General features: G+C 33.8%; 3 protein-coding genes and 1 pseudogene across 3 annotated transcripts; 2 read left to right on the forward strand and 2 right to left on the reverse strand.

Moving 5' to 3' along the window:
* The first annotated feature begins 8,897 nt into the window (after positions 1 to 8,897).
* LOC144576138 (ATPase, F1 complex, delta/epsilon subunit) lies at positions 8,898 to 10,744 on the forward strand. Its single transcript, XM_078326414.1, has 2 exons — positions 8,898 to 9,303; positions 10,088 to 10,744. The coding sequence occupies exons 1-2, from the start codon at positions 9,043 to 9,045 to the stop codon at positions 10,430 to 10,432; spliced, it is 606 nt and encodes a 201-aa protein (XP_078182540.1). The 5' UTR covers positions 8,898 to 9,042; the 3' UTR covers positions 10,433 to 10,744.
* Positions 10,745 to 11,054: 310 nt separating this feature from the next.
* Positions 11,055 to 11,549, reverse strand: LOC144543911 (phospho-2-dehydro-3-deoxyheptonate aldolase 1, chloroplastic-like). Its single transcript, XM_078292362.1, has 2 exons — positions 11,397 to 11,549; positions 11,055 to 11,312 (listed from the first exon to the last, which is right to left on the reverse strand). The coding sequence occupies exons 1-2, from the start codon at positions 11,547 to 11,549 to the stop codon at positions 11,055 to 11,057; spliced, it is 411 nt and encodes a 136-aa protein (XP_078148488.1).
* A 173-nt stretch (positions 11,550 to 11,722) lies between these two features.
* LOC144543912 (phospho-2-dehydro-3-deoxyheptonate aldolase 2, chloroplastic pseudogene) lies at positions 11,723 to 13,283 on the reverse strand (annotated as a pseudogene).
* Positions 13,284 to 15,118: 1,835 nt separating this feature from the next.
* LOC144543612 (B3 domain-containing protein Os12g0592300-like) lies at positions 15,119 to 16,585 on the forward strand. The gene is made up of 3 exons (XM_078291937.1): positions 15,119 to 15,245; positions 15,484 to 15,647; positions 16,184 to 16,585. The coding sequence occupies exons 1-3, from the start codon at positions 15,242 to 15,244 to the stop codon at positions 16,433 to 16,435; spliced, it is 420 nt and encodes a 139-aa protein (XP_078148063.1). The 5' UTR covers positions 15,119 to 15,241; the 3' UTR covers positions 16,436 to 16,585.
* The last annotated feature ends 1,420 nt before the right edge of the window (positions 16,586 to 18,005 follow it).

Genomic DNA, 18,005 nt, shown 5'->3' on the forward strand with positions numbered 1-18,005 from the left:
ATATAAAACAAATTTATAAAAAAATCATAGTTATTTGAATAATTTAACATAATCCATATTTAAATTTTATAATAGTTTTGAACTCGACAAATCAGTATTGAAATTTTTTCCAGCTAAATTTAGCATCTATCTTTTCTTTCTTTTTTTCTTACTTCTCTATAACAATTAACAAGTCATGCTCATAGTACCTTAATTCTTGTATACATCCTGCTATAATATAATTATAAAAATAAAATAGATGCACACATGAATCTTCGTAGTCTTTTAAGTTTTAACCTATGATAATGACAAGATTAATTTATTATAAACGAGTGATGCTTTAAGGGGCATTTATGTAATTTACTTCAAAAATTAAATCGGAAATGTTTTTGGTTGGTGCATAATTGATAATGATAAAACTATTTTACATATGGAGTCAGGTGAGGATAATACCCGGCACATATATATTGGTCTATACTTTAGATTAATATTTTTGTTTTCAAATTTCAAATAGTCGATTTGAATTATTCAATGTGATTTTCACATGACAATATATTTACAAACTAAATTTTACATTTTTAGAATTTTTATTATTATTATCTAGATAGGTAAAAAATCACTACTTTTGAATGTTCTAGAATCTTTAGATCAAATAATTTTTTACCTATCTAAAAAGTAGCAAAAGAATTCTAAAAGTATAAAAATTTGATTTACAAGTGCATTTTTATATGATAACCACATTGAACAATTCATATTCACTATTTAAATTTTAAAACAGAGATATTAATTCATAGTTTGGACCAATGTGCTCTATGCATAGTACATATAGTCTCACTCTTTAAACAAAGATATTAATTCATAGTATGGACCAATGTGCTCTATGCATAGTACATATAGTCTCACTCTTTAAACAGAGAGATATTAATTTATAGTATGGACAATGTGCTCTATGCATATTACATATAGTCTCACTCTTTAAATATAGATATTAATTCATAATATGGACTAATGTGCTGATGCATAGTACATATAGTCTCACTCTTTAAATAGAGATATTAATTTATAGTATGGACCAATGTGCTCTATGCATAGCACATATAGTCTCACTTTTTACATATGAAATTATTTGATAGAAGCAGGGGAATACTAATATTAGTTCTTCAATTCTAAAATTTATGTTCAAAACGCTCATCACAATAAATATTTACTGCCATCGTTATATTGATAAGAGTAAATTAGTGGGATTATTGTCACATTCATTTGACAATAATTTTTTAAGAGTGAGTCTATGGTACTTTGCATATTATGATTTGTTACTGTGTTACGGCTCTATATTCGAGTTTTCAAATCCTAACGGTCGATCCGAACCGTTCATCTTGTTCTCCATATTAATATGTGTTTGGAGACCAAATTTTACATTTTTTTAAATTTTTTTACTATTTTTTTAGATTTATTGAAAATTACTGTTTTTGGATGGTCCAGAATTTCAGATCAAGTGATTTTCTAAATATCTAAAAAAATAGTAAAAATTTTTCAAAAAATGTAAAATTTGGTCTCCAAACACATATTAATATGGAGAACAAGATGAACGGTTCGGATCGACCGTTAGGATTTGAAAACTCGAATATAGAGCCGTAACACAGTAACAAATCATAATATGCAAAGTACCATAGACTCACTCATTTTTTTAATGTATTACTTCGATTTCTAATGTTACCTATTTATTAAGTTAATCATAAAGTTAAAATGAGTTAAAAAGTAGATTGATTATGTATTTCGTTCGTTGAGATGGTTGCTGATATAAAATCAATTCATACTTCATTTCTATTGGTTAAAATGAGTTTAAACTCAATTAATGCTTAATTGATGTGTGTGATAATTTTGACAACAATGTCACATTGTACATAAAAAAATTCATCTAACAATGGTCAATACAAAACTGGATTGAATGTTTTGTCAAGATAAAGACTGGTGAATGTTTAAATTTAAATATCAGTAAAAACAAATGTTTTGGTTAGATTTTAAATCTACAATCTTTCAAACAAAGAGACTTTGCCTTAGTTACTAGCTTAAAAAGTTTATTCTCAATTTAAATTGAATATTTTTTTGAAATCATAAGTTGGAGATCAAGCCCTCCAACACACTTTCAAACTCTTATGCATTATAAAATATTTTTTCACTTTGTGGGTCTCCAACCCATAACCTTTCACTTGAGAACCATATGTTTTTGTCACTAGACAAAATACATATTCTTAATTTAAATTTAAATTGAATATTGGCGACCATTTTCAGTCATTGTTTGATCTCTGTTAATTTTCCTTATTGTCTAAAAATGTCTTATTCCTTTTATTAAGTAAAACTACCATGTGCACAGAAAATGAACAGTACAACTACCCATGCACAATTGAGCTTTCATTTTCACAAATTCATGTCTCTGCTTTGTTAAGACAGTACAATTTGTGGTCCTTGTTTTTTTTTTTCTTTTCATTCACTGTATAGGTCAAGTCTCTGCTAGAATTGCAGCTATAGTGTTTTTTATGCTCTCCAATTTTTATATATATTTAAATTTGTACCAATAAATGTTTATTAATTAGTTCTACCAAGTACGAACACGTCAATTGAGGGTTTAATTTGTACCAATATATAAAAAAAAATTATATATTTTTTATATATATTTATGAGATATTAGAACTATATAAAAATAATCATATTTCTTACATACAATATTCATTTATTAGATTAAATACGACATGAGGGACTCTACTGAGTCATATTCTACATTGATTTTACAAATTTGTTTTAAATTACATATTGCTAAAATATATATTAAATCCTCAAGTCAGAGCTACACTGTTTTAAATTGCTTCGAAGCACAAACAACAAAAGCAAGGTGTAAAAAGAACTCGGTATAAATTGTGACAATTTCTAGCGTGCTCATATAAACTTCTAAAATAATTAACATTTTCATAAAAAAAAACATCACAAACATCCTATATTTATATATATATTTTTCTTTCATCTTCTTTTGTTCATTTAATATTTTACTTTTCATGGTAATTCATTGATGATTTGTGGTATTATCTACATCACATTTTTTTTCTACTTGTTGCTTTTTTATTTAATTGTTAACAAACTGGCGCTGTCAATATATTTCTGCATAATACACACTTGACTCAATGCACTCTTAGCTATTAATAATTTCTTCAGGGATTAAATCTTTACAACACTGGCCTACTTGCAGTGCCACATGTAAAATTACTTGTGTTGAGGTGGGTAGCTCTATTCTCCAAATTTGCTTAGTTTAGAGCATGAAGTTTATTTTAATGTACAAATTTGTTGCTTAATTTGCAACATCATGAGATATTAACAAAAAGAACATGAGAAGTTTATTGATTCAAGAATGCATGCAACGGTATTATGGTGTGCTATAATTAATTAAGTAGTTGGAAGGTATATCGATCATGCATGATATATAATTAATTAAAAAGTTGTGAATCATTTCTCATCATCATTTATAGCTGATTCCTTTATATATATTGTTACAAAAAGTTTAGATTTGTGTGTTAATTTTATATAGGCATGCATTGCGTTTTATTTAGTTCAAGTTTAAAGTACTCTTATTACTTGAAAGTTTGGAGGAAACTAAATAGTCTACGCCCTCTACAGTAATATATCTCAGTAAATTGCTTACCCTATTAAAATATTTTCTACTTTCTCAATTTGAATTTTGTCCAAAGGCATGACAAAAGGTAACATCTACAAAATTGAGCATGGAATAAAATTGGTCCATATATATATAGAGAGAGAGATTGGCTAAGATCAAAGTGGTAGTTCCTGAGTTTTGGTGTTACCAATTCGTTTTTCAAATTTCAAAGTTCAAAACGTCGATCCGAACCGTTCAAGTTGATCTCTATACTAAAATGTACTTGGAGACCAAATTTTACATTTTTTTGAATTTTTTTACTATTTACGAGCTTGTTTTGTAATTCCAGAAAAACAAATCATCACTTACAAAAACTTGGTAGCATACAAGAACTGTATGATGTGGAAAAGTGTATCAAAGATTTGGTCACTAGAATCAAAGATAAAAAAGGTATCTTTTGTATGTTTTTTTTTAATAAACTGATATTTCCAATTTGTGTACCCAGAGGAATTAAAAATTGGAAAAAGGAACAAAGTACAAGGTTCTATGTTTAGGTCTCATTTTATGATTTATATAAAGCCTGGCTTATCAATTGATTGTGGTTCCGATATATAGCTTCATTTGAGTTAATGTTAATTTCATATTTTTTTTCTTTTTTGAAGTACCAGAATCTATTATAAGAGCTCGTCATCTAGTAATATGAACTGCTGTAATTATTTGATTTCAGTAATATGAAATGGGCCTTGGCCTTTTTAAAAAAAGAAAAGAAAAAAGAATCTATTATAAGAAGGCTTTATATATTTTATCTTGCTTTGAAATCCTTTTAATTTATTTAATTTAATTATTTGTTCTTTTGTTTTAATTTCTTAATTAACGAAATATTGATTAATTTGTCATAGAGTAGGAAAATTTTCTGATTTTTTTTGTTCTGAAATTGGCTTCAAGTGATAATTCCTGGCATATGACAATACGAGGTACAAGGGGATTTGCAAGAAAGTAAGAAAAATGCCTATATTATGTGACATGCCAATTCTTGTTATTGCGAGGACGACCACGACCATTGGAAGGGTATAATGCATGCTTTCAAGAGAATAGGTAATTTTCTTTACTTGACTTTGAGTCGTTGAATTATCATTTAATTGTGATTTGTTAGGACTTAGGAGTCTTTAATTTAATATGGTTTGCATTTTACATGGAATTTATACCAGCGGTATAGTATTGATAAAAACAAGGACGGAGCCATAATTTTGCTGTTGGAGGGGAAAACAATTTTAATTAAAAAATATATAATTATATATAACGGTCAATTAAAGACATATATATGTGGTAAAAAAAGAAGAAAGAAAGATGGTTTTCTGATACCATCTTTACTGCATTATTGTTAAGGAAGCTGCTGAAGAGGACTCCTGAAGACATTGAAGCAATACTTTGGAACCCAGTTAAGTCACAAGTCATGACATTTTAGTAACTTCTCTGGTATTCTGATTTTCTTCTTCTTAAGTCTTTTGTTTGTCGGATGATTTTACTTGTTAGTTAAAATTATTTTGGTATTCTGCGTCATAGTTGGGCTGAAAGAAACCGAGAATGTCTTGTATTTTGTATATTCAATGGATGTATAATTAAAAAAAAATATAAAATTGACGTTCCTATATATAAATTTGTGACTTTTATTTGTCAAACTCTAAATTTAGGGTTTGAATCTGTACTGTACTTCAAATCCAGAATGCTTTTATTGTGATTTTTTTTTTTTTTATTGTAGATCTATGTAATGTTTAATTGCCCGTTTTGGTGAATTCATATCAGTTAAGGTTCCTCAAAATTTGAGTTTGAATTCAGATCTGCTTTGTCACGAATATTAATAGAATCTTGTTTATTCCAATTCAGACCAAATTGGCTTGGATTATGATCGGACAATAAGAATCCAAACTCAAAAATTAAATTACTCCAGTACATCTGGATTCCGTTTTGACATGGTCTTGTATTGAAGGGAAATTTTGGGTATGTCTTACCTAGGGGTGTCAATAGTTGTAGTGTGGAAGCATTTTCATACACATATCTATTAAAATTGACCATATATATAGGCTGTGGCTAAATTGCTGCTGGCAGCAGTTCTGCCCAGGTGCTGCCGGGGCTATTTTTAGCCGTGTGATGTCCAAATAACAAATCCAAACCGTTAGATGTTTAATCTATATTATAATCTACTTGGAGATCAAATTTTACATTTTTTGGAATTTGTTTACTATTTATTAAGCTGGTTTGAAAACCGCTGATTTCAATGCTGCAGAAAATTACTGAAATCAGCGGTTTTCAAATCAGCTTAATAAATAGTAAAAAAATTCCAAAAAATGTAAATTTGGTCTCCAAGTAGATTATAATATAGATTAAACATCTAACGGTTTGGATTTGTTGTTTGGACATCACACGGCTAAAAATAGCCCCGGCAGCACCTGGGCAGAACTGCTGCCAGCAGCAATTTAGACAGACCCTATATATATATATATATACTAGTAATTGTGTCCGTGCACAGCAACGGGAGCGAATTATGTAGTATAAAACATTAAGCTCCTTAATAAGGAGGAGAGATAATTTAAATCAAATTTGTAGAGAAAAATAGTTAAATATTATATTTATCTATAAGATAACACATGTGAACTCTAGTGTAGTGGTAAGAATTTTGGCACCAACAGAATCTAACAGGTTCGGTCCGCAGGTGCCGTGCGTGGTTCAGAGGCGCGGTCCACGGGTGCGGCGCGCGGTCTATGGGCACTGGGATCATATGCGGCGCGACCAATGCATACTTAAGTGTTGAAGCTCATAATTTGGAAAATTCATCTATGTGCGATCTGAAAATTCAACGACTGAGCATCATTAAAAAAAAAACAGTAAATCAGGACCCTTGCAGGATCTAGACATTAAGCTCCTTAATAAGGAGGAGAGATATCTCAAGAAAAAAATTAATCTTATATATACTTTATTTTTATCCATTTAAAAATTAACCTTACTTTATTCTACAATTATCCGTTAAAATTAACGGGTGAATAACAGATAATACTAATATAATAATTAATCTTATTATATTTTACAAATAGAATATCAAAACACATTCATTTCACGCATATTCAATCGCATTACTAATAAAATAATATAAACATACGTGCAATCGATTTCAACTAAATTATTTTTTATAAAGCAAGAGAATTAAAAAATACAAATATCTCTTCGGACAGATTCAATTATCTAACTACATAACAAGACATGCAAATAAAATGATATATTTAATATTTCATAGCAAAAACATACACTAAATAATAAAAATGTATATCACTAATTATTGCTCAAATATTATTATATTTTTGTTTCATTTTATATAATTACGGAGACAAAATAACATTTATCCGTATTCTCATTGAACTAATAAAAAAAAATCATTACTCATATCCATACTAGATAAGCTAACGAGAAAAAACACTTAGTCTTGTCAAATTCAGATAAAAAAAAACAGTATCATTGACACCCCTATGCGGACTCATACGGGTGCTCTTTTGAGTTAATGCAGGTGATGCAGACTCAGCAACAAGTGGGTTTGTTCCAGAAGTTTTTTGGACATGTACCGTGTATCGTTATTTTCAAGTGTTTGGAAATTTACCAGGTCAATATTTCCTTGCGAACCATCAATAACTTGTTCACCATGCTTATTTGAAAAATTAGAGAACATCTATAATAATGTGCACAAGGAACCAACAAAACCTAAAAAAAGAAAGAGAAACATTAGTGTTAAATCAGGCGAGAGATTGGCAATATCGAACTTCAGTAAAAATTTGGTGAAGTGCCAAGCGGAATTGGGTAACAAAAATCACTCTCAAGCCGACCAACAACGAATTCGCATTCTCTGAGATATCTCATATTTTGTGTGACTTTTGGTAAATCTCAACCGTTGCGATACGTTCTGTGCGAATCTCATAGCTCAAATAATACTGCCCCCCTACGTCACTCCGAATAGACACCAGACACGTCAGTCACGCAAAATTTAAGATATCTCAGAGGATACGTACTCACCAAAAAAAATAGTTTCGGAGACATGTTTTCAGTGACTTTTGACCGATCCGGTCCGATTGTGACAAAATTCAATGGTCTGAATTTAATATTTTTGTATTCATCTTAATAAATAGTAAAAAAATTCAGAAAAATGTAAAATTTGGTCTCCAAGCACATATTAATATGGAGAACAAGATGAACGGTTCGGATCGACTGTTTGAACTTTGAAAATAAAAATATGTTCATTTTACAAATAGGTCCTTATGTCCATAGAAGCATCACTCTATTTTTAATTCTAGAGAGGTGGTTTAGCTTTCTAATTGAATTTTAGATCCGTCTTAGGATCGTGTAATATACGTATCTATGTTTGTATAGACTCAATAAAATACCTTATTCACTTCGTATCCATTTCAGTGCAAACCTAGGAGTGTGTAACCTTGTTGAAAGAGAAGCTCACTAAGTTTTTTGGTGAATTTAATTTTAAAACATATTGGATGGACTTTAAATGACGAATTCAAACTGTTAAAACTGATTTATTTGATTCACAAGTGATGTGTTTTCATGCGAAGTTTTTAATTTTTTGAATTAATTTAGTTTACAATCAAGTGGTAAAAAAATGTCAAAAAATGAATATATTAAAATTAATTTATAAATCTTCTAATTTTTAACGCTGGACTTCGTACTAAATTAATTTGAAAATTTTACAACTTTGCATATAAACACATTACTTATAAATAGATCGGTTACAATAGTTTGAATTTGTAATTTGAAACTAATTTGATAGCTTTTTGAGCAAAGTTCATCAATAGACCAGTTGAGCTTAAGAACACCTAGTTGTACTTGATCTGATTCATCCTATTTTGTAGCGTAACTTTTATTCATGATTGAAAATTTCAACTTATTTATGAATATCAAAATTCCATATTTTAATCTTAATTCGAGCCTGTCTGAGAAAATAAATTAAAGGGTCGAAAATTTCGAACAGTTCCAAAATAAATATTCCTTTCACTTATCAGAAATCATATATCAGTTCGTCCGTATTTATCACATATCGAAGATCAGGCTCACATTTTACAAAGCTAAAATATGGGCTAAAGCTATTGACAGATCTGTATTGGCTTAATACAACGCACTAATGATATACTTCATCAATTTGACTCTACTGTTCCTTCGCTGCATGAAGCTAAAACAGCACTGTTAATCCAAATACGTGAAAATTGTGAACTGTTTGATAGTACGTACAAATATAGAAAAGTTTTGGGTCCATACGAAAAACCGAGAAAATATTTGCAAATATTTGGGAATACCTCCACTGATCGCTCGGTCTCTCGCCGCCCCAAATCTCATCTCATCTTTTCTCTCTCCATTTCTCTCTAATCTGAAAAATGCAACGCGTCCTGAGCCGCGCCGCCTCGGCCGGAGGGAGACTCCGACGGTGCACCGCCGCCTTTTCGACCGATGCTCCGGCGGTGGCGACCGAGGACTCGACGTTCGTTGAGGCGTGGCGCAAGGTGTCCCCGAATATTGATCCCCCAAAGACACCTCTTGCCTTCATGAAGCCCAGGCCTCCCACCCCCAGCTCCATCCCCACCAAGCTCACTGTTAATTTCGTTCTCCCGTACAAATCTGAGCTCGCCAACAAAGAGGTTTTTCGATCCCAACTTTATCTTCTTCTTCCTCTTGTTCTTTTTATACTATTTATGCTGTCAATTTATACTTGTTGCTGTGATCGGCATAGATTGTTTTTAGGGTTTGGGGGAAGGGGTGGGGGGATTTGGCAGAAACTTAAAAAGGTTTAGCTGAGACAGATGTGAAGATATAAATCTTGTGTCCTTAGAATTCTTCTTTACGGATAGATCTGTTGTCAATTTCTGATCTGAATTTGTATGTTTTGCTATAATCTGATGAACAGCACTTCTCTGAAGTATATTTTCTTAGCGTTATTTTTTTTTTATTAATCTGTTAGACCTAATCAGCAGGCATTTATTTTTCCTTTCTGAAATCAATCTTTATAAGGTCAACAAGCTGTGAAATGCACAAATTAAGCTGATGTCCCCAATATAAGCTAACTTAGATACAATTTCCTTGTCATTCATTTGTACTTCTAGTGCTTATTTTGGGATAATTGGTTTGATTTGTTCATAGAAGTCATATATTTCGTCAGTACAGGTGGCAGTAGAATGCTGAGCTGGTATAATTGAAATTGCATCTTTAAGAAAATGTGAATTTGGCGAAGTCCAACTTGTTTGTCGCTGAGTTCTGATCAGACAACCTTTACATTTAACCACTATTAATTTTCCCATGTTTTCTCTTTATATTGTTAATTATTATTATTTTGATTTGGCACTGAATTCTGATAAGACAACCTTAACAATTATATTTTTTCTTTTCTTTTCATGTTATTATATTATTAATCATAATAATTTTCAGGTCGATATGGTGATTGTACCAGCCACTACAGGCCAGATGGGTGTGTTACCTGGCCACGTTTCAACCATAGCTGAATTGAAACCAGGCCTTCTCTCTGTCCACGAAGGAAATGATGTTACCAAATACTTTGTCAGCAGTGGCTTTGCTTTTATCCATGCCAACTCAGTTGCTGACATAGTGGCTGTTGAGGCGGTCCCACTTGACAACATCGACCTGAGTCAGGTTCAAAAGGGTTTAGCGGACTTTACTCAGAAGCTCAGCTCTGCCTCCAGTGACCTAGAAAAGGCCGAGGCTCAAATTGGAGTTGATGTGCACAGCGCACTTAATGTTGCCTTAACCGGTTAGGGTTAGGGTTAGGTTTTTCTGTCTCTTGCTTTGTTCTTTTGCCTGTCTAAACTCATGGGATGAGCGAATTTCAAATAAATTTGTGAGGGCTTCTTGCGGAATGCCTGGACATCCTATTTTTCTTCTTCTTTTTTGTTTGATGAATGAATTTTGGTGGTGGTAGATAAAGAGAATCTGGTGTTATTGACACTATGAGCTCGGGTCCTAGTTCGGGGTTTATATTTTTACTACAAATATGTCAATTTCTACAAGGTGCATTTTCTCACTGTTGTAATTTTCTTTTCGCAATAATATTTGAACTTAAAAGGCGAATGTGTTGGTGTTTCATGTGTTAATGTGGAGAGAATTTCAAATATTTGGAAATCTCATGTGTATTAACAAACTCCGTGAGAATGCAAGTACGATTACTACAGTTCCAGTAAGCACTAATAAAAAAGAGGCTTGCGCGAATAGTAAAACCAATCAATACAAGTAGAGCAATTGTAATAACAAGACAGACATCACATAAAAAAATAAAAAAAATAACAAGACAAGACCACCATAGATGTGATAAAAAATGAGGAATATTAATACAAGTAATAGTCTCCTCTTGTAAGTTGTAATAGCTTGAGGTTGATTTTTGTTAGGCCAAATTGTGGATCCAAGCATGGGTTCTCTTCTTTCTCAGTCTCCCAGCAATGACAAATGCCAGCTCAAGGGATTGTGAGGCGTTCAGCCTGGGGTCACACTGTGTGCGGTAGCAAGTGTTCAGGTCATCAAAAGTGATGTTTTGGGACCCGCCTACACATTTGCTTACGTTTTGGCCTGTCATCTCCAGGTGGACCCCGACGGCATGCGTTCCTTCTTGTTCATGTGCATCAAAGAATGCCATTACTTCATCCTACATGAAATTATTTCACAAGTAGAAGAAAGATTCAGTTCCTTGGAAAACTTTTGAAGGAATATCTGGCATGGTTGAACTTACTTTTATTGCATTGAAGGAACGGGTTCTTAAGCCACACGGGGCTTTAACAGTGTTTCCATGAACCGGGTCTGTGATCCACGTAACTATGCACCCGGCTCGCCGGACTGCCCTGATAAGACCTGGTAACTTGGTGCGTAAATTGTCAGCACTCATCCGTGTGATGAGAGTAAGCCTTCCTGGTTTATTTTGAGGGTTCAGTATCTCACAAAGCCTCACGAGCTCTGTTGGATCGAGCTTGTCGCTCACCTAAGAAAAAGATTAAACAAAAAATAATTTCTAGCTAAAAAATTACAGTTTTTTTTAATCACAGAGATATTAAATCAAATAAATGATGCATTTTCTGAAAGTGTTAGGATAACATCTACATGTGAAATGCATGCCCATAACAAAAATTTCACATTGGCCTTTTATAGCAGAAGTATAAGGTAAAACAACATCAAGACTAATGATGCTGATAACTGCAATAGTTACATATATTCAATGAAGGATAGATCTAAGCAAAATTTACCTTTATCCCAATAGGATTTGCAACTCCACGGAGAAATTCCACATGTGCACTATCTAATTGGCGAGTTCTCTCACCTATCCATAGCATGTGGGCCGAGCAGTTGTAGTATACCGACCAGACGTCGAGTCAACTCTTGTCAGAGCCTCCTCATAAGGGAGCAGAAGGTACTCATGAGAGGTCCAAAACTCGGTTGACATCATCTGGTTGGTCGTAAAACCTGCTGCCACAGCAAATCCAATTGCCTCATCGACCCTTTGTGCGTATTCCATGTACTGGTCTCCTTGTTGACTATTTAGGACAAAGTCAAGGTTCCATTCTGCCACCCTCACCAGTGATGCGTAGCCTCCTGTGGCGAAAGCTCTCAGTAGATTCAGTGTAGCAGCTGACTGTGTGTATGCTCTAAGCAGCCGGCTTGGATCGGCTACTCTCAACTTCTGGTCAAAAGTGATGTCGTTGATAATGTCACCTTGATAAATTGGAAGTGTAAGGCTGTCCCGGGTCTCATGAGTAGTTGATCTCGGCTTTGCAAACTGTCATGCCATTCTCCCTACCTGATCTTACCACACCATATATTTCTCACTGTTTGTTATTTTTTCTCAGATTCAACAATATGTCATGTTTACCCTAATTAGGACTGGTACACAAGCGCATGCTCTATCAAAGAAAAAGAAAAGAAAAAGAGTGAGGCTATGGTAATATACATAACACAAATTGGTCCGTACTATGGATCAATATCTTTGTTCTCAAAGTCCAAACATTCTCTCTGAACCATTCAACATGATTTTCCATATGAATATGTACTTTTAAATCAAATTTTACATTTTTTACAATTTTTTACTATTTTTCTAGATAATAGAAAATAACTTGATCTAAAAATCTAGATCACTCAAAAGTAGTGATTTTTTACCTCTCTAAAAAATTAGTAAAAACAAATTCTAAAAAAATGTAAAATTTAGTCTGCAAGTACATTTTCATATGGAGATCATGTTGAATGATTCAGATCGACTATTTGAACTTTGGAAATGAAGATATCGATCCATAGTATGAACCAATCCACACTATGCATGGTACCATGGCCTCACTCGAAGAAAAAAGTCTCAAACATGCACAGATATCTTGAGATTTAAGGTAAGCTTGAATTGCATCACCTTGACAGTAGGCATTTGGCCTCCAAAAGAGAGAACATCCCCCATTTGGAGGAGAACTCGGAATGTATCCCTGACAGTATCAGCAGTAAACTCCTTGAAACTCTCTGCACAGTCATCACCCTGCAATACAAATGCCCGTCCAGCTGCTGCCTCAGCCAATCTGGCCTCCAGCTGTCTTGCCTCTCCTGCAAAGACCAACGGTGGAGATTTTTCAATGCTTTTGATCGCCATTTCAAGATCGGTTTTGTTCGGGTATTCTGGGATTTGTTGAATTCTCTTTGATCTCCAACTTTTCAGTGACCAACTCGTTGGAGGAACCAGGGTTTTCAGCATAGCAGAATAAGATGCCATTAGTGATTTCTTTTTTTCTCTAGCTTTAGTAGACAGTATCTCCACTATACATACACGTATATTCAATTATTAATTACAGAGCAACATTTATTTTAGTTGGGCCTATCAATTAGATTCAGTTATTGTGTACATTATAATTTACTGATGTAACTTCCAACTTGAATAGGAATGGGAACCTCAGCAAGAAACAGTTGTAAGATGATTTTTTTTTTAATTGTTTAGCAACCATCATCTCATATCATACCATACCACATATGACCAATTTTTTTAAATGAATTAATATCTTACTTATGTCAGTTTTCTTTGTTTGCATCCATATTTTCTAGCTGCTGAACCTCCAAAGATGAAGATACCTACTCCATTTTATCTCAGGGAATTGACTGTTGTGACATATATTTAGTAGTATGTGACATATTTGAGTGTACAAGTGAGAAGTTGGAAACAAGAGGTATACTGGCACTATACAAAAGAATCTCATAAAACTTTTATTAAGGCAATATGATATCACCATATGTAAAAGTTAGAAGAATGGTACTGATTTACCAACAATCATACTAATCTTTGTCAATATTTTTCATTGAATTCTCTGCTATTTTAAAAAGATAAAATGAATTTCTCTTGTATATATATATTTGTACCCGAGCAACCAACAATTATAGCCGAACTCATGCATTTCATAAAAAAAAAAGTACATAAAGGAAGTAACAACAACAACTAACTCGAAATAGAAATAAGTGACTTGTCTACTTTTAGCTGCATTTAATTCAATCATAAATCTAGCAAACTTCCAGAAATAGAAATAAGTGACTTGTCTACTTTACAACTTGCCATTTATGGGCTCTTAATAATGAAGCACTGGAAAATTATCAATGACATGATATCTCTCACCATTGAAATCTTAGGATTTGGTATTTGCAATTGAGAAATTGAATATTAAGTCCAGACCATAAAGAATGGGGTATTTGATAGGCTAAGTACCGAGAGGTGACGTTTGTCTTATACGGGCTTCACCTAATAGTTTAGAAAATTGTGTCAAGTACCGAGAGGTGAAAGATAGCTTTCTAGATCAATTAGGACAGTAAAGAACTTAATGACTTTAGATTAGCGTAGCTAAGTACCGAGAGGTGACGTTTATTCTAATTTAAAGATGGTATTAATATAGAGATATCACTTTGTACCTACAATATCCAACTGTGCCTTCATAAATATAAGAACAAATTTAACAAACCAATTAATTATAACACTAGTTGATAGAAACCCTAAGAAGTCCTAATTTCTCATACTTGTTAAAAACCAGATTTCGTTTTAAGACTTTAGTTTAATTCAGTTTAATCGCAATCAAACCAACGTTTTGAACAAACAAAAACCTTTTTTATTTTCTTTTACTAAATTAAATTGTTAGGTTAGATTTGATATTCCAACTTGTCCCTGTGGAGACGATCCCTAAGTACTACTCGATAAGGTTGTATACTTGCAACCGGATTGAGCGTAATTTAAGATTTATTGCTTGTATGCAAATATTCACATCACTGGAGCAATTTTGCTTATGCTAATAATATATTACAGAACGACTTTCTCCTTTTCAAGTTCATTGGTGAATCCAGATTTGAAGTGCAAATCTTTGACCAAATGGGGTGGGCTGTAAAGGGGAATGATCCCATGCAGCTTGTGAGAAGAACCAACACTAGTAGTTTAGAACTAAACAATTATGATGTTGAAGGTCCACATGAAGTTAAAGTTCATACAGACAAGTTGTCACGTGCTTCTTGTAGTATTACAACTGAAGAAAGAGATATAATGGAACCGATACGACGGGTGTAACCAAGGCCCCTCATATAATGAGTAAGTACTTTGCTTTACAAAATGGAGATCGAGGGTGTTTTTTGTGAGTGAATGAAGAAGAAAAGGTGATGAAGCAGAATCTGTTTTGTTCATGGTGAATTGTACCGATTTGGATATGAAACAAAGATGAGTCCTACAGATGAGTAAAGTAAAAATCCAAGTATGGTGAACCCTCTTTGATAAGATCGCTGAATTAAGTATGCACTTTGTCTTACAGTGTTTTCTTAAATGAATACAGGGAAGTGCTTGACACCTGGTGACAAATCATTCTTTATGCCAAGATGCATAGTAATGGGTGAAGAACAAAAGAAGAGATTTCATCAACTGGCAAGTGAAGTTCAAATTGAGAATCCTTCCTTTGTTAAAGTTCTGAGAAAATCTAGTTTCAGCGTAACCGGCAGTGTAAGTTAATGTGACTTCTTACTTGTTCATTTTGATAAAAATGAAGCAGTGATATCAAGTGATGTTAGTTGAAAAGCCTTTGATATTTAAGAATACATGAACATGAAATTGAATAAAAAAACATTGTAAGACATTACCATATAGTTCCATGGGATAGGGCTTTTAATGGTTTACAGTTTACTGCACCTAAGACCAACCCATTAAATTTGAACTGGATCCGAATTTCCTGACCCTTTCGCGAATTAGATTGGATTAGATACATTAAGTTCTTTTTTGTTGGGTTAATGTACAAAGCTAAACCTGTGAATAATTACCACTATTGTTCATGAGAAATATATAACGAAAGTAGTAAATTATTTGTACTCAAAAGTTAAGACTAAAGAAATTTGACTAGTGGTCAATAGCAACATGACCCAAATATTAGCCCCCAGCAAGCAATAGACATAACATATGTTCTGAACTTTTTGTTGTGATTTTTCTAAAATAAAATTAGTTTCGGACAAAAAACTTAGTTGTTTTTTTCCTTTTCTGAGTAGGAATTATCCTGTAAGTTTTGTTCTGAGCATCTTCCTAAAGAAACACGGGATGTCATGCTTTGTTTGCCTAATAAGGAGAAGACATGGTCAGTGAAGAACTACTACAGGAGAGGCCATCAAACTTTTAAATGCAATCCATGGGCAAAGTTTGTGCAGGAAACCAAGTTGCAGGAAGGTGACATGTGCTTATTTGAACTTGTCAAAGCTGCAAAGCAAATTACCTTTATTGTTCATGTTTCTAGAGCAACTTGAGACCACCTTAGTGTTAGATATTTGTAGTATTTTAGTGTTTTGACATGATCCTTCGACTTAGATAGTAGAACTAACTTATCTTGGCTTTTGAAGTAGTTAGTCTATGTTATCTTTGGTTTTGGATCTGTTTGTTAAGCAGTAGTCGTAGACGTGATTTGTAAATAAAAATGTAAAAATGTTTCTTTGCTCAGTTTCTTGTATATAAATTGGTGTCAAAAGAAATAGATCAAAAATGAATTGTTTCATTCCTTTGTTCTTTTGGGCCTATATAGGCGTCACAATTACATCTGTAACCCTACGGTTCTCTATAATTGCTTTCTTACCAATATAACCCTATAGTTACTATTAATGCAATAAACATACATAAATCTCAACACTCCCCCTCAAGATGGGCAAAAGATATTAATCAAGCCCATCTTGTCACAAAACCTCTCTAAATCTATTGAGCTAAGTCCTTTGGTGAGGCAGTCAGCTACTTGATCTCCAGTAGCTATATGACTCAGCTCCAATAGTCCACTTTCTAGTTTTTCCTTTATGAAGAACCTATCGATCTCCACATGCTTGGTTCTGTCATGCTGCACAGGATTGTTGGCAATGCTGATCGCTGACGTGCTATCGCACCACGATTTCATTTGAGCTCCGTGATTTACCTTGAGCTCTTCCAACAACCTCTTCAGCCACACCATCTCAGCAACTCCCAATGCCATAGCCCTGTACTCGGCTTCTGCTGTTGATCTCGCAACAACTGGCTGCTTCTTGCTCTTCCAAGAGACCAAGTTGCCCCCTACGAACGTGCAATAGCCAGCTGTAGACCTCCTGTCATCTTGGCAACTAGCCTAGTCAGAGTCACAGTAACCCTCAATGTTCATATGTCCATTATGCCTGAAAATCAAGCCCTTCCCTGGTGCACTCTTCAGGTACCTCAGAATGTGAAACACTGCGTCCATATCCTAGGGTCATGCATGTAGCGGCTCACCACGCTCACTGCAAATGAGATATCGGGACGTGTATGTGTCAAATAGATCAATCTTCCTACCAATCTCTGGTACCTCTCACGATCAACTTGTTCTCCTGCCTCTGCACTAATTTTGGCCTTCACATCAATTGGAGAAACTGCAGACTTGCACCCCAACATGCCTGTCTCAGTGAGCAAGTCTAGGACATACTTCATTTGAGATAAAACAATCCCCTCTTCTCCACGAGCCACCTCAATCCCAAGAAAGTACCTAAGCTGTCCCAGATCCTTCACCTCGAATTCCTTCCCCAATCTTGCCTTCAACTGTGCAATCTCCCCCTCATCATCCCCGGTAATAATCATATCATCGACATACACAGCCAGCATAGTAATGTGACCACCATGTTGTCTAGTAAACACCGTGTGATCAGCATTGATCTACTGATAGCCCATTCCTACCATAGCCTTCCTGAACCTATCAAACCAGGCCCGGGGAGACTGCTTCAACCCATAAAGCTACTTCTTGAGCCTGCACACCTTACCCACTGTCTGGTTCATGCCAAACCCTGATGGAATCTCCATATACACCTCCTCTAACAGTCATCATGAAGAAAC

The sequence above is a fragment of the Carex rostrata genome, chromosome 25, assembly GCF_964058835.1.
Source record: "Carex rostrata chromosome 25, lpCarRost1.2, whole genome shotgun sequence".
Taxonomy (NCBI): Eukaryota; Viridiplantae; Streptophyta; class Magnoliopsida; order Poales; family Cyperaceae; genus Carex; species Carex rostrata.